The sequence below is a fragment of the Mytilus trossulus genome, chromosome 10, assembly GCF_036588685.1.
Source record: "Mytilus trossulus isolate FHL-02 chromosome 10, PNRI_Mtr1.1.1.hap1, whole genome shotgun sequence".
Lineage (NCBI taxonomy): Eukaryota > Metazoa > Mollusca > Bivalvia > Mytilida > Mytilidae > Mytilus > Mytilus trossulus.
The window spans coordinates 8,159,114-8,175,085 of NC_086382.1; the positions used below are offsets into that span (position 1 = coordinate 8,159,114).

Sequence of the window (15,972 nt, forward strand, 5' to 3'; positions counted from 1 at the left end):
AGTGCTTTAATGCTATTAATAATAAACTAGGAAAATATACAGATACATTCATATTATTTTAATGACATGAATGATATTTATGATTAATATATCTGTTTTACTATATTAGATATCAGGGGTTACCATATGGTTGTAGAGACAAATGTAAAATGTGGTATTGCTTTGTGGAATGGTTTTGTCATCTATTGTTTCCATGCTGATTTTAGGTCATTGTCTTCTGAGTACTGCCTGATTTTATTTTGGCAGAAGGGCATACATTTTTTGTTTATAAACTCTGGAACTCTTTCATGACTGCCTTCTCATGAATGATTGTCATAATATGTCAGAGCTCACATGGAGCTACTGAATCAAGTGGGCATGTAATACGTAATGAATAATTACACCAGGTTTTTTTTCATTATTCATTGTCTGTTGGAAATGTAGCATTAGGTCAATATGTGTTTGTTACTAACTTAAAGACATCAAAGTTTTTTTTATATATTTTATGAGCATTTTTGTGATTATTTTAGGATAAAAAAAGACAAAAATATTTACTACTGAGAATTATTTCAAAACACACAATTTCTGTTCAACTTTGTATTTTTTTTAACTATCAGAACTGATTCCATTCCATGGAAACATTCCAGACAGCCATCCACTGTTTTACTGTTACCATGATTTTACAAAAGATTTTCTAATATAATTGAACATTAAATTATAGTTGTTTCCCTGAAGCAGACTATAATCAGTAGAAAACAGTGTTGTTACATTGGCATGGCATCAAACAAGATACAAGTCTGTTGTCAGAAACAAGATATTATAATGTCATGGTTTTATTTCATTTATAACTAAGGCAGAGTTTTTATACAACCACATAAAATTATTTGGTTTGATATAATATAAATGCTATGATGTTGTTGTCTGCATCTGCGTCGTTGTCGTTGTAGTTTTCCTCCAAAGTCAAATTTGGTATTATGGACGATAACTTTAGTTTTAGTGAATGGATCTCAATGAAAATTTTCAAGAAGGGTCAATACTATAAAAGAAAGGTTGGGATTGATTTTGAGGGTAAATTGGTACCAACAGTTTAGGAATAAGGAGCAAAAAACAAAGCCTGTTTAGGCCAAAAACAAGCATTTTTAAAGTTTCCAGACAATAACTTGTGTGTTTAAGTGTGTTCCTCCCTTAAATTAATATTGTAATGTTAGGTATCCCATCACAATGGGAATGGTTGGATTGAATTTGGTGGTAATGACTCCAAGGGTTGGGGGGGGGGGGGGGGGAGGTCCTGGGAGGGGATTGGCTGTTTCATGTGAAATGGACCCATCAAAATACGAAAGACTTTTTAACAGTTAGATTAGAAATAGAAGAGAAATTTATTAATTCATAAGTTTTATGGAAATGGAGAATGTCTGTCAAAAAGACAACAATTAAGATACCAGGAATAAGATTCCATACACCATGCAGACATGTGCTTCGATCTCGTAACCAATCACTGGACACTTGAATCTTCCTAAAAGTTTGCATACTCCAGAAAAGTGCTTTGTCTTAATAAGACCCACCAGTATCACTCAAATCTTTGAAGTTTTGAAACTTTTCGTCCATTTTAATTATAATCAAAAGACCTGGATTATATACCTGTGAGGTATATACTATGTAAGAAAGAACAAATAAACAACAGGTCACATAATTCATGGTCCCTAACAAACAGTTTTCTAAATAAATTATAAGTGTGAGAAGTTATATGTAAAACAATTTTAAACCAAAACCAAACTTATGATACAGATTTTTCAAAACTCTTTTAAAAAGCTTGGAAGTAATTAAGTAACAAGATGATTTTAACATCCATTCTGCTACAATGTGATGTTATGTTTTTAATGTTTTCTTTGTCTGTTATGGTGTCTAAGAAGCAGAGAGAATCCGGGATGTGTAATTTTTATGACATAACAGTAGAATTTGCTCACTTTACTATAATTATTGCCATAATTAAATGCATATTACTATCTATTTACTTGTTTAAACATCTGGTAGCTCAAAAATACCACATGCAATTTTGTTTTTAGTGCCCCACCTACGATAGTAGAGTGGCATTATGGTTTCTGGTCTGTGGGTCTATTCGTCTGTTCATCTGTCCCTCTGTCCCACTTCAGGTTAAAGTTTTTGGTCAAGGTAGTTTTTGATGAAGTTGAAGTCCAATCAACTTGGAAAAGCACATGTTTCCTATGATATGATCATTCAAATTAGAGTTTTTACCCAATTTTCATGGTCCATTGAACATAGAAAATGATAGTGGGAGTTGGGCATCCATGTACTTTGGACACATTCTTGTTTATGTATAAATGACTTGTATTTTAAGTATTCATAATTTCGAAAAAAAAATCTAGTTAATAAAAAAACTTTCGAGTGATTATTATGAAAGTTCGTGCCATTAATGCAAATAAGGTAATAGATGTGCTGGGATAGAATTTAATCCTTAGTATGTCAAACATTTCAAAGTTTTGTGAACACTTCAATGAACAAGGAAGTAATCCTTATTCAAAGTTGAATGTGGAGCAGGATCTGCTTACCCTTCCATAGGCACCTGAGATTGGTGGGGTTCGTGTTGCTTAGTCCTTAGTTTTATACGTTGTGTATTGTGTTTGATTATTTTTCTGTTCGTCTTTTTTCTTTTATAGCGATGGCGTTGTCAGTTTATTTTCAATCTATGAGTTTGACTGTCCCGATGGTATCTTTTGCCCCTCTATAATATTCTGATCCTTTATTGAGCAACGAGTCAGATGCAACTTGACTTAATTGTGGAAACAGATTTAAAAAAAATGAAATTGAAAATGGAAATGGGGGATTATTAATGTCAAAGAGACATCAACCCTAATAAAGAGCAGAAATCTGCCCAAGACAACCAAAGGGTCTTTTAAACACAGCAAGAAAATGAAGCCCACACCCAGAGGACTCAGGCGATTCATCTGGTCCCTTAGTAAAAATGTGTACTAGTTTAAGAGAAAATGGACGTCACACTTCAAAACTCCACAAAATATACATGAAACAAAATTTAAAAAAAACACACAAGACGAACATTATGGTGTGAGGCTCCAGACTTGCGTCAGGAACAAAAATGTGGCTGGGTTAATTTTTTTTTTTAATGTATTTATGTTCAGTCAATTAGACTGTTTAATATTCATAAATTGGATCCAGTTTATTTCTAAAAGATATATCATGTACATTTTAATATGTATTTGATATAGAAATAATTGGATACCAAAATTAAAGTAAAAATTGTAGAATGTGTTTTTTAACTGTTGTAACTTTATTCTTTTAAGCATTGGGGATAATTGGATAAGAGGTAGAAAAAAATAAAAGAGATAGACTTATTTATGAAGGAAATGAGAATTTCATTAGGTTAAATGACTACTGTAACAAAATATAACATAAAACGAGCAGTTTTTATGGTCCTATGAAACTGATTAAGAAATATTTTCCCATAAGAACCATAATATATCATAGATAAATTTCAGTTTCTGTGTTAGACTATGTATATCTTATTTTCATTTATGGTCAAAGTAATGATAAACGCTATAGCAAAATCAATTGTTTTAGGAATAAACAGTTATGAAGGAAGCAATGGTAGATATAACACTATGATTTTTTTCCTTCACATTATTATCTCATCCGATTATATTGATTTGACGATGTTTCTATTTACTACGACCAATTCATCAATAATATCTTGTTTAGATATTTCATCCTATGTTATCCCTTGTCTTAATAATATCATCATTATTTAAATGAACGTGGAACTTTTACATTGAACATAAACATAAGAAAACTTCACCAGGAGTCATACTAATCTTAAAAGGCTACATAATTGCATTGAAGATGGGTTTTGTAAAACATCTTGTTGATTGCTAATGTGACTTTGATTAAATTAGAAGCACACACCAGGTCATGTAACGGTTCTAATAATAAAGGCTCGTGCTGATGTTCTATAGATCGCGACTTTATGTTTCTGAATATTTAATAAAATGCCTCTAATGAAATTGGTTCCAGAGAATGTGGGAAGTTCTCTTGGATCAAACTGTTTGATGATATATTGGTTGAAATGGAATGGATTTATTTAGTGTTCTTTGACTCATAGTGCTATTAAAAACAGCAGTGCTTTTTTTGTTCCTTTTCGTAGGAGAATTTGTTGCTTAAGATGTGTTTTTATTTGCTAAAAATGAAAAAAATAAATCATTAATTGCCAATATTTTCTGTTAAGAATAAGTTTCTAAAGTGGCAACCATGCAAATGATGAGATATTTCTTGGTGGAAAATTTGTATGGATTTTAATTGAAAAGTGTTATTATTTGTATAACATTTACAGCATACATTAATTATTAAAAAGTGAAATATAAGAGTGCAGTCGTGCTATTGATGTTATTATAAAAAAAAATATAAGTGAATTGGAAAATTATCTGTTTCAAATATTTTGCCGAACAATAAATAATGGTATAATTCTAAATAGCAAAAGTAGAATTATTATATTGGAAATAAACATTGTTGAAATGTATATCGACATACTTGGGAAGGAAATGAATATGTGGATTTGTGAAGAACAAGAGGGGTTACTTAGTGAAAAATAGTAATTTCTGCATGGAATATTGGAAATTGTTAAACAGTGTTGAAATATATATTGACATATTTGTGAAGAAAAATGGCTTAGAAACCCATTGAGGTTAAAGTAATTATTCAGCATGGAATACTTATTTAGCATAGTGAATTGTACAGTGGATTGATTCAAATGTTTTGTTTTTGTTTAATTTGTGCGCTGATTGGATATAAGTTTTAAAATGGGTACATCATCCAGCACATTAGAAAGTCCAAATATAGACATACATGATGTGTTTAATGATCAATATAGGATTAAGGTAAATATAGATATACATGGTGTGTTTAATGATCAATACAGGATTAAGGTAAATATAGATATACATGATGTGTTTAATGATCAATATAGGATTAAGGTAAATATAGACATACATGATGTGTTTAATGATCAATATAGGATTAAGGTAAATATAGATATACATGATGTGTTTAATGATCAATATAGGATTAAGGTAAATATAGATATACATGATGTGTTTAATGATCAAAGGTAAATATAGACATACATGATGTGTTTAATGATCAATATAGGATTAAGGTAAATATAGACATACATGATGTGTTTAATGATCAATATAGGATTAAGGTAAATATAGACATACATGATGTGTTTAATGATCAATACAGGATTAAGGTAAATATAGACATACATGATGTGTTTAATGATCAATACAGGATTAAGGTAAATATAGACATACATGATGTGTTTAATGATCAATATAGGATTAAGGTAAATATAGACATACATGATGTGTTTAATGATCAATACAGGATTAAGGTAAATATAGACATACATGATGTGTTTAATGATCAATATAGGATTAAGGTAAATATAGATATACATGGTGTGTTTAATGATCAATACAGGATTAAGGTAAATATAGATATACATGATGTGTTTAATGATCAATATAGGATTAAGGTAAATATAGACATACATGATGTGTTTAATGATCAATATAGGATTAAGGTAAATATAGACATACATGATGTGTTTAATGATCAATACAGGATTAAGGTAAATATAGACATACATGATGTGTTTAATGATCAATATAGGATTAAGGTAAATATAGACATACATGATGTGTTTAATGATCAATACAGGATTAAGGTAAATATAGACATACATGATGTGTTTAATGATCAATATAGGATTAAGGTAAATATAGACATACATGATGTGTTTAATGATCAATATAGGATTAAGGTAAATATAGACATACATGATGTGTTTAATGATCAATATAGGATTAAGGTAAATATAGATATACATGATGTGTTTAATGATCAATACAGGATTAAGGTAAATATAGACATACATGATGTGTTTAATGATCAATATAGGATTAAGGTAAATATAGACATACATGATGTGTTTAATGATCAATACAGGATTAAGGTAAATATAGACATACATGATGTGTTTAATGATCAATATAGGATTAAGGTAAATATAGACATACATGATGTGTTTAATGATCAATATAGGATTAAGGTAAATATAGACATACATGATGTGTTTAATGATCAATATAGGATTAAGGTAAATATAGATATACATGATGTGTTTAATGAACAATACAGGATTAAGGTAAATATAGACATACATGATGTGTTTAATGATCAATACAGGATTAAGGTAAATATAGACATACATGATGTGTTTAATGATCAATATAGGATTAAGGTAAATATAGATATACATGGTGTGTTTAATGATCAATATAGGATTAAGGTAAATATAGACATACATGGTGTGTTTAATGATCAATATAGGATTAAGGTAAATATAGATATACATGATGTGTTTAATGATCAATATAGGATTAAGGTAAATATAGACATACATGATGTGTTTAATGATCAATATAGGATTAAGGTAAATATAGATATACATGATGTGTTTAATGATCAATATAGGATTAAGGTAAATATAGATATACATGGTGTGTTTAATGATCAATATAGGATTAAGGTAAATATAGATATACATGATGTGTTTAATGATCAATATAGGATTAAGGTAAATATAGACATACATGATGTGTTTAATGATCAATACAGGATTAAGGTACATGATGTGTTTAATGATCAATACAGGATTAAGGTAAATATAGATATACATGATGTGTTTAATGATCAATACAGGATTAAGGTAAATATAGACATACATGATGTGTTTAATGATCAATACAGGATTAAGGTAAATATAGACATACATGATGTGTTTAATGATCAATATAGGATTAAGGTAAATATAGATATACATGATGTGTTTAATGATCAATATAGGATTAAGGTAAATATAGACATACATGATGTGTTTAATGATCAATATAGGATTAAGGTAAATATAGATATACATGGTGTGTTTAATGATCAATATAGGATTAAGGTAAATATAGATATACATGATGTGTTTAATGATCAATATAGGATTAAGGTAAATATAGATATACGTGATGTGTTTAATGATCAATATAGGATTAAGGTAAATATAGATATACGTGATGTGTTTAATGATCAATACAGGATTAAGGTAAATATAGACATACATGATGTGTTTAATGATCAATACAGGATTAAGGTTAATATAGACATACATGATGTGTTTAATGATCAATATAGGATTAAGGTAAATATAGACATACATGATGTGTTTAATGATCAATATAGGATTAAGGTAAATATAGACATACATGATGTGTTTAATGATCAATATAGGATTAAGGTAAATATAGATATACATGATGTGTTTAATGATCAATATAGGATTAAGGTAAATATAGACATGCATGATGTGTTTAATGATCAATATAGGATTAAGGTAAATATAGATATACATGATGTGTTTAATGATCAATATAGGATTAAGGTAAATATAGATATACATGATGTGTTTAATGATCAATATAGGATTAAGGTAAATATAGACATACATGATGTGTTTAATGATCAATATAGGATTAAGGTAAATATAGATATACATGATGTGTTTAATGATCAATATAGGATTAAGGTAAATATAGACATACATGATGTGTTTAATGATCAATATAGGATTAAGGTAAATATAGACATACATGATGTGTTTAATGATCAATACAGGATTAAGGTAAATATAGACATACATGATGTGTTTAATGATCAATACAGGATTAAGGTAAATATAGATATACATGATGTGTTTAATGATCAATATAGGATTAAGGTAAATATAGACATACATGATGTGTTTAATGATCAATATAGGATTAAGGTAAATATAGACATACATGATGTGTTTAATGATCAATACAGGATTAAGGTAAATATAGACATACATGATGTGTTTAATGATCAATACAGGATTAAGGTAAATATAGACATACATGATGTGTTTAATGATCAATACAGGATTAAGGTAAATATAGACATGCATGATGTGTTTAATGATCAATATAGGATTAAGGTAAATATAGATATACATGATGTGTTTAATGATCAATATAGGATTAAGGTAAATATAGACATACATGATGTGTTTAATGATCAATATAGGATTAAGGTAAATATAGATATACATGATGTGTTTAATGATCAATATAGGATTAAGGTAAATATAGATATACATGATGTGTTTAATGATCAATATAGGATTAAGGTAAATATAGACATACATGGTGTGTTTAATGATCAATATAGGATTAAGGTAAATATAGACATACATGATGTGTTTAATGATCAATATAGGATTAAGGTAAATATAGATATACATGATGTGTTTAATGATCAATACAGGATTAAGGTAAATATAGATATACATGATGTGTTTAATGATCAATATAGGATTAAGGTAAATATAGATATACATGATGTGTTTAATGATCAATACAGGATTAAGGTAAATATAGACATACATGATGTGTTTAATGATCAATATAGGATTAAGGTAAATATAGACATACATGATGTGTTTAATGATCAATATAGGATTAAGGTAAATATAGATATACATGATGTGTTTAATGATCAATACAGGATTAAGGTAAATATAGATATACATGATGTGTTTAATGATCAATATAGGATTAAGGTAAATATAGATATACATGATGTGTTTAATGATCAATACAGGATTAAGGTAAATATAGATATACATGATGTGTTTAATGATCAATATAGGATTAAGGTAAATATGGCTTTTTGGTTATAGTGTAATTGGGTTGCTGTCTCTAACTGACGCTATGTCTTTGGTTTTGGTGTCAAAGGGTGCCGCTGTCTCTGACTGACGTTATGTCTTTGGTTTTGGTGTCAAAGGCCTCACCGTGGCTGTCTCTGACTGACGTTATGTCTTTGGTTTTGGTGTCAAAGGGTGGCGCTGTCTCTGACTGACGTTATGTCTTTGGTTTTGGTGTCAAAGGGTAGCTGTCTCATTGACGTATATCTAAGACACATCCATCTCCTTGCTTGAATGAGATCTGTCTAATTGTGAATTTTAAGGATCTCCATTAAAATTGAATCTAATATGTAAAGAGGATTTACACTTGTAATTTTTGGGGTCGGCTTTATAGCTTGCTGTTCAGAAGTCTCAGCCAAGGCTCTGTGTTGAAGGCCAAACCTTGACCTATAATGGTTTACTTTTATAAATTGTTACTTGGATAGAGAGTTGTCTCATTGGCACTCATACCACATCTTCCTATATCTAAATCTTTATCGAGGGAAGGGAGCTACGGTATTTGAATTAGGCATACAGCTGTAAACAGGGGAAATAACTTGTAGATGATTCAAATATATCCAAATATAGATGTACATCAGGTGTTGACATTAATGATCGTATAATGGTTAACTTTTATAAATTGTGACTTGGATGGAGAGTTTTCTCATTGTAACGACTCATACCATATCTTCTTATATCTATTGGATTAAAAATGTATGTCTCATTTAGGTACTCAACAAATATATATATGCAATTGACTTGGAAAACCTTCAAGTTGAATTTGACAGGTTCTTTAAGGAATCAAAGTTGAACTATGTTACTTGGTACATGTATTGGGGGAAAATCCAAATATACATAGCTTTTTTAATGAAATTTGTATCTTGACTCCTCATTATTTTTGGATAGAGTTGTGACAGACACCACAGTATTCAATGTTGACTCCTTACTAATATTCTCTACTGTAAAACATTGGACATTATCTTCTCTTTTCTGTTTTTGCCCCATGAGCGTCAGCATTCATATCAACTTATGAGTTTTGAATGTCCTTTGGTTTTGTCCGCCTCTTTTTTATCTTTTGAATCTTTATTCAGTAGTTCTTTTTAAATGAAAAATTTGGTCAGTAAAATTCATATTGAATTAATCATGCATGGTGTTTGAGTGATATTTCAAGTAAAATAGTATAGGAAAGTTACAAAGAACAAACAATATAAATAAGTGAGTCCAAATATTTATTTTCTGGCTCTTGGAGGATCTAACACTTAACGTGGGTGGCATACATTCAATAAGATTGTTTTTTTCACCATCTAAAGGACAATACTTGTAACATTGATGTTCACTGGTGCCATAAGGCTTTCAAGATGGAGAATTGTGGAAGTAGATAATGACAGGAATGATGTTCTTATTATAAATATTTGTTAAATAAAAGTATTATGCGTTTGATCTTAGTGAATCTTGGTATGTAGGTTATGAGATTGGAATTTGTTTATAAACAAATGTAAGTAATTTTTGTCAATCATTTGATGTAAACAGTACTCTCTTAGTCTTGGCACTTTGATAGTAATATGTCATTTAATGAAACACTTAATTGCTAATTGACAATATAAAAACATGAGAACTTATTAAGTACATATATTATGAAATTCTTTGCTAAAAATACAGCAGTATATCAATAAATCTGAAAGTAAATGAGCAATGGCATTTAGATTGCAGATCTTGAGGAGTTGTATTCCAGTAGAGGGCTCAGTAAATATACAGCCTGTCCCTGTGATCACCAACACTCTGTCACTAACACTGTACTTTAATCAGATGACTCAATATATGTTTCTTGTTGCATTAAACTAATGTTATACTACTGTCTGATTGTAGATCTATACAGATTGGGCAAACCATTACTTGGAAAAAGCTCGTAATAAAAGGTTCATCAGTGATCTTCAACAAGATGTTTCTGATGGTGTCCTCTTAGCTGATGTCATAGAGGCAGTCAGTAAGTATCATTCCTCAACGCAGACCTCAAACCTTCAGTTCTAATATACCAAGGTTTGACCTCAGCAGTCTTATCAGGCTGCACTAAGCAGAGCATTTTATTTATAATTTGCAGGACATGTAGATTAAAACAAAATTGCTGGTTAAAATTAATCAGAAGGTAAAGGGATTCCATCTTAGTAATTAAAATGAATATTGAAGGCACTTTTAAGTTTTTGATAACCCATGTAAAAATTCAAATTGAAATGATCCTTAGATGCAAGAAAATGGGTTATAACACAAGAACTCTTTTTTTGGTGTAAAATATTACTGTTCCATAATATGTTACCCACTAACAATAAATATCTTATAATTGAATTGATTAGTTAGTAGATAATTAGTAGATGGTGTAGGTACTTCACTACCTCATTACGATAGAGTTGACAGGTTTATATATTCTGTAATTACTCCTAATATTCATACAATGAACTTAACTCAAATAACTCAGCCACTTAATCTATATTATTGCTTTGTCTTCCCAGCATGCAAAGAGTTTGTATTAGTTATTTAAATGGAGGCTTTTACACAACAACAAAAATTATTATAAAACAACACTTTATTTTAAGAGGGTTACACAGTTTGGTATAGAACTAATCTTCCCTGAGGCCCTCATCATAGAAAAATCATAAAGAAAACCAATTATACATACAGGCATACATTAGTATAAAAGAGGGATGAAAGATACCAGAGGGACAGTTATACTAATAAATCGAAAATAAACTGACAACGTCATGGCTAAAAATGAAAAAGACCAACAGACAAACTAAAGTACACATGACACAACATATAAAACTAAAGAATTACAACAACACAAACCCTACCAATAACTGGGGGTGATCTCAGGTGCTCTGGAAGGGTAAGCAGATCCTGCTCCACATGTGGTTTCAAAGTAAAATTCAAGTATTATTATAAATGATAATATTAAAAAATGATTTGCACATTTTTTTAACAAACATTTGTTGGCTTTTAAGGTATTTTTTATGACTTGCAAAATAATTTTTTGATAAACACTTGATTAGCGTTTTATATTAAATAGGAGAGTGTGATTGAAAAGAAAGCCATTACATGTAAAAGATATTATGAATTAAATACCATGGGAAATCTATCTAATTTTGTATTGCTTTATACGTTAATTGTTTTCTTAATTGTCCATTGATTTTCATGAAGACGACATAAAAATGGCTTCTGATATAAGTGCAGAATCAAAAGTGTAAAGTCCATTTGCTATTTGTTATAATTGAAGTTGTTGATTTTTATCTAAGAGGACCTAATGCAGGGAGGTTCCAATTATTGTTTTATTACTGGAGGAATGATAGACCTTTCATTAATACAGATATTAAGTTTAATTTTAAATTAGTTTTCTTTTAGTTTTGTTTCAATATAGAAAGAAGAATTAAGTCATTGTTACATTGTAAGAGAAATTACCCTTTAGGAACCTCATCAAACTTGGCAAAGTTCAATTGAATCTGTGTATTGGGTTTCTTTCTGGAGATACAATGTTTCTTTTTCATCACACTTCATTATTTTAACGAAAATGATGGATCGTAATTACGATATTCTTGGACGTATTACATTACAGCCGTATCCTGTCTCAGTCAATCTCAAGCAACATCATATACATTTACCCTTAATCAATCTCTCTAATTGGTTCTCATTATGTAAACTCAATTATGATTGGTTAATTCAAATTCTACCTCTGAAATGATTGGTTGACATAGATTTGTTTTGAACTATGGTGGAATTTCTCTTTTGTTAAAGTAATTGGTAATTAAATCATGGTTAAGGATGTTGTTTTTAGTTGTTCTTATCCTATTTTATTGTCCATTTAGTTTATGAGGTTTGTCAGAAGATTTATTTTTGACAGAAGATTGCAACACTAGATGTTATTAGTTATAATTTAGCTTTTCTTTCTATCTAATTATGGGGACATTTTTTTTAAAGGATAATGAATATCTTGTATAAATAAGATCCGGACATCCTGGCATTTACATTTGTCAGGAGGTGATGCCATCCGGATTCCTCTAGATTTTTCATCTATTTGAAGGGGATTACTGATTATTTATATTGCGGATTATTTTTTAACCAGAAGTTATAGTATGTTAAAAATCATAATGGAGATAATATATAGTGTCTTTAACAGTATTAAAAGAGTAAAATTACTATATTCAACTGGTTACCATATACATCAATTAAATTAATTTGCAATAAGTCTATGGAAAATTTAGAGGAATCTTATCCGCATCACCTCTCAACATTGTTTACATAACAAAAATGCTAATCATTGATTGGTCACTTACATGTTGTGATGTCACTGCAGATCTGAGTATTGCTAAGATTATGATCTAATAACTTGTTTTTAAATTGGTCTGAAATTCTCTCATTTTAAAGATTTGGTTAAGAATAAGGTAGCAGCTTATACTTGGATTTAAGGCCAACAGTATCATAAATTGAGTGACAAAGTGTTGCATATTAATCAGGATAGAGAATATATTAAATGCACAAGTTTTAACTACCTTAAATAGTTCACTAAATAGCCCTTAAATATATTGTCTCTGTTTCTTGTAACATTTTTTTTAAATACTGATTTATAGTCAAAGTAATAAAACAACTATTATCTACTGGGTAGGTTAAAATTTAAAACTGTTTTCACTGAGAATTACATACTACACTGAAGGCAAGTGTACCAAATCTCTAACTCAAAGTCAGTAATATTGTTATAAGTAGTGTATCCTGCGTGAAAAACCTAGGTGTATACTTTGATCAACATCTTACAATGGAACGGCAAGTTTCTGCCATTGTAAAATCTTGTCATTTTCACATCAGTAACATTGGACGTATTCACAGCTTTATAACAACATTCACTTGCAAGACACTAGTGAACAGTCTAGAACCATCCAGACTTGATTATGGGAATATTCTGCTGAATGGTATTAACAAAACTACGATGAAAATATTACGAAAAGTACAAAATACAGAAGCTCGTCATATCACCAGGACAAGAAAACATGAACATACTTGCCGATTTACATTGGGTACCCGTCCAATACAGACCACAATTTAAAATACTTACTTATGTGTACTGGGCTTTGAATGGCATTGGTGCTGCTTACATTCGGTAACTAGTCTATATACACATACCAAACTGATCTCTGCATTCAAGCTCAACTAAACTACTTTCCATTCCAAAAGTGAGGACAAAGACCTAGTGAAAGACAATTTGATTGGGCAGCACCATCTCTTTGGAATAATCTCACAAACAGTTTAAGACAATGCAAGTCATTAGAGTGTTTTAAATCTAAGCTAAAAACTTTATCGCATTGCTTTTTAACTGTAGCACCAGTAACTTGCTGTTTATGATTTTCGTTGTAAATCTAAAAAAGAAGATATGCTTCATTGAAAAATTGAAAAGAAGATATTATAGTTTTATTATACCTTCTGTACATTAGGTTGCTTTAATTCACATAAAAGCTCACAGTCACTATATAGTGTATAAGGACCCTCAACAATGAGTAAACCCATTTCATATGAAATAACATGATTAAAGGCACATTGATCACAAAATATGAATCAATTTACAAGAGAAACTATTTTGATAACCTGATTAAATGTTCGGAATTGTAAATAGATTTTAATTCACTGATAGTAATTAGGCTGTATCCTTGTTGGGTTATGAAGTATAAACAGTAATTTATCATGTATTATGCTTGGCACCAGTACAGACAATAATTCTCTAATGAATTATTTAGTCGCACAATGAATCGCTTAGAGTCGATCCTGAGAAATATTTTCTGTGTATTCTATGATTTGGTCAGACAATTGAATCACTGTGAAGAGGACACTTTATATCTATATGTTTAATAATTACTTCAGTGAATAAAATTTAATCTTCATTTTCTACTTATTTAATCAACAACAATTGTAATAAAGTTATGTGTCACGGCAGCATTTTTCTCCATTAACTCCTTGAATCAGGAGTATATGAGAGTGAAATGTTTACAGAAAAAAAGATGCACAATTATATTTGGTAGGAATATAATTTTGAAAAGGTTCTAAAAAAACACGGTCATATCAATTAGTGTCCCAAGACTTTTACAAAAAAGATTCTATCAACCCCTTATTCCAAGAAATTGTCGAATCATTGTTGGAGTAGTACTAAGGGAGACATCAAAAGATCGATGTAGGATAAAAAACTTAAATCAAATAGTTAATTTGGGGGTGGGGGTCAACATTGCTGCAAGTTTTGTTAATCCAAAATTGATTTTACAAATATCCCTATTCAGGTCAATCAATTTTTCCCAAATTAAGTTGAGAGGTGGGTGTGGGGGGTCAGTGAAAAAGCTATGTGAATTAAGTTTTTTATCCTTCATTGAACTTTTGATGTCGTCCCTAAGTCCATGAGGTTAAACATTATCCCATGGTTAAGTTTAAGCCATTGAAAAATTCTTTCCATGACAGTTTTCTGCACATGAAAACTAAATATTATGTGGATTCATTTATTTTTGTGGCTACCAATTTTCGTGAATTCACTGAGGAAAACTTACATATTCAAGGATTATTAAATTTCATGGTTTTAGCAAAGTTTACATAAATTGCTTAAGAAAATTTGTATTTACTGTACCTTTAATTTCGTGTTGCGCTTGTATCCATGAAATCCACGAAAATTAGTATCCAACGAATATTAATGAATCCACAGTATCTCATTAAACAAAGGTTTTATAAACACCAAACATTACTAACTTTTATCCTACCTATTCTTTCTGGATTTGTTGATAACGTATATTTAAAAATTCTGTCTTTTTTTTCTCTTTCCAGCAAATGAAAAAATCAGGGAAATAAAGTCTAAACCAAAGAATACAGCTCAAATGGTAAGTCATTTTGTCTTTATATATATGGTATACAATAATATAATATTTTTGAAAGAGTTATGCCCCTTGGAATTATTGATGATATGGAAAATTGCACAATATGTTAGCACTCTGAGGTGTAGAATCCTAACCAGAATTTTATGAAACTTATAACATTAGTTTATATCAACAAATTTGAAATTCAGTGCCCATCAATTATTTTAAAAAGAGTTATGTCCCTTTGAAATATTGATTATATGGAAATCACATTGCATTTATTGT

General features: G+C 29.7%; 1 protein-coding gene across 9 annotated transcripts in view; it reads left to right on the forward strand.

Annotated features, from left to right (window-relative positions):
* The window catches only part of LOC134686806 (neuron navigator 2-like), a 302,687-nt gene that overhangs the window by 141,103 nt on the left and 145,612 nt on the right, over nucleotides 1-15,972 (forward strand). For all 9 annotated transcript variants that reach the window (XM_063546602.1, XM_063546594.1, XM_063546601.1 and 6 more), the window contains 2 exons: nucleotides 10,691-10,808; nucleotides 15,659-15,711. In XM_063546602.1, coding sequence (XP_063402672.1) covers nucleotides 10,691-10,808; nucleotides 15,659-15,711 — 171 coding nt within the window. The remainder of the gene's footprint in view (nucleotides 1-10,690; nucleotides 10,809-15,658; nucleotides 15,712-15,972) is intronic.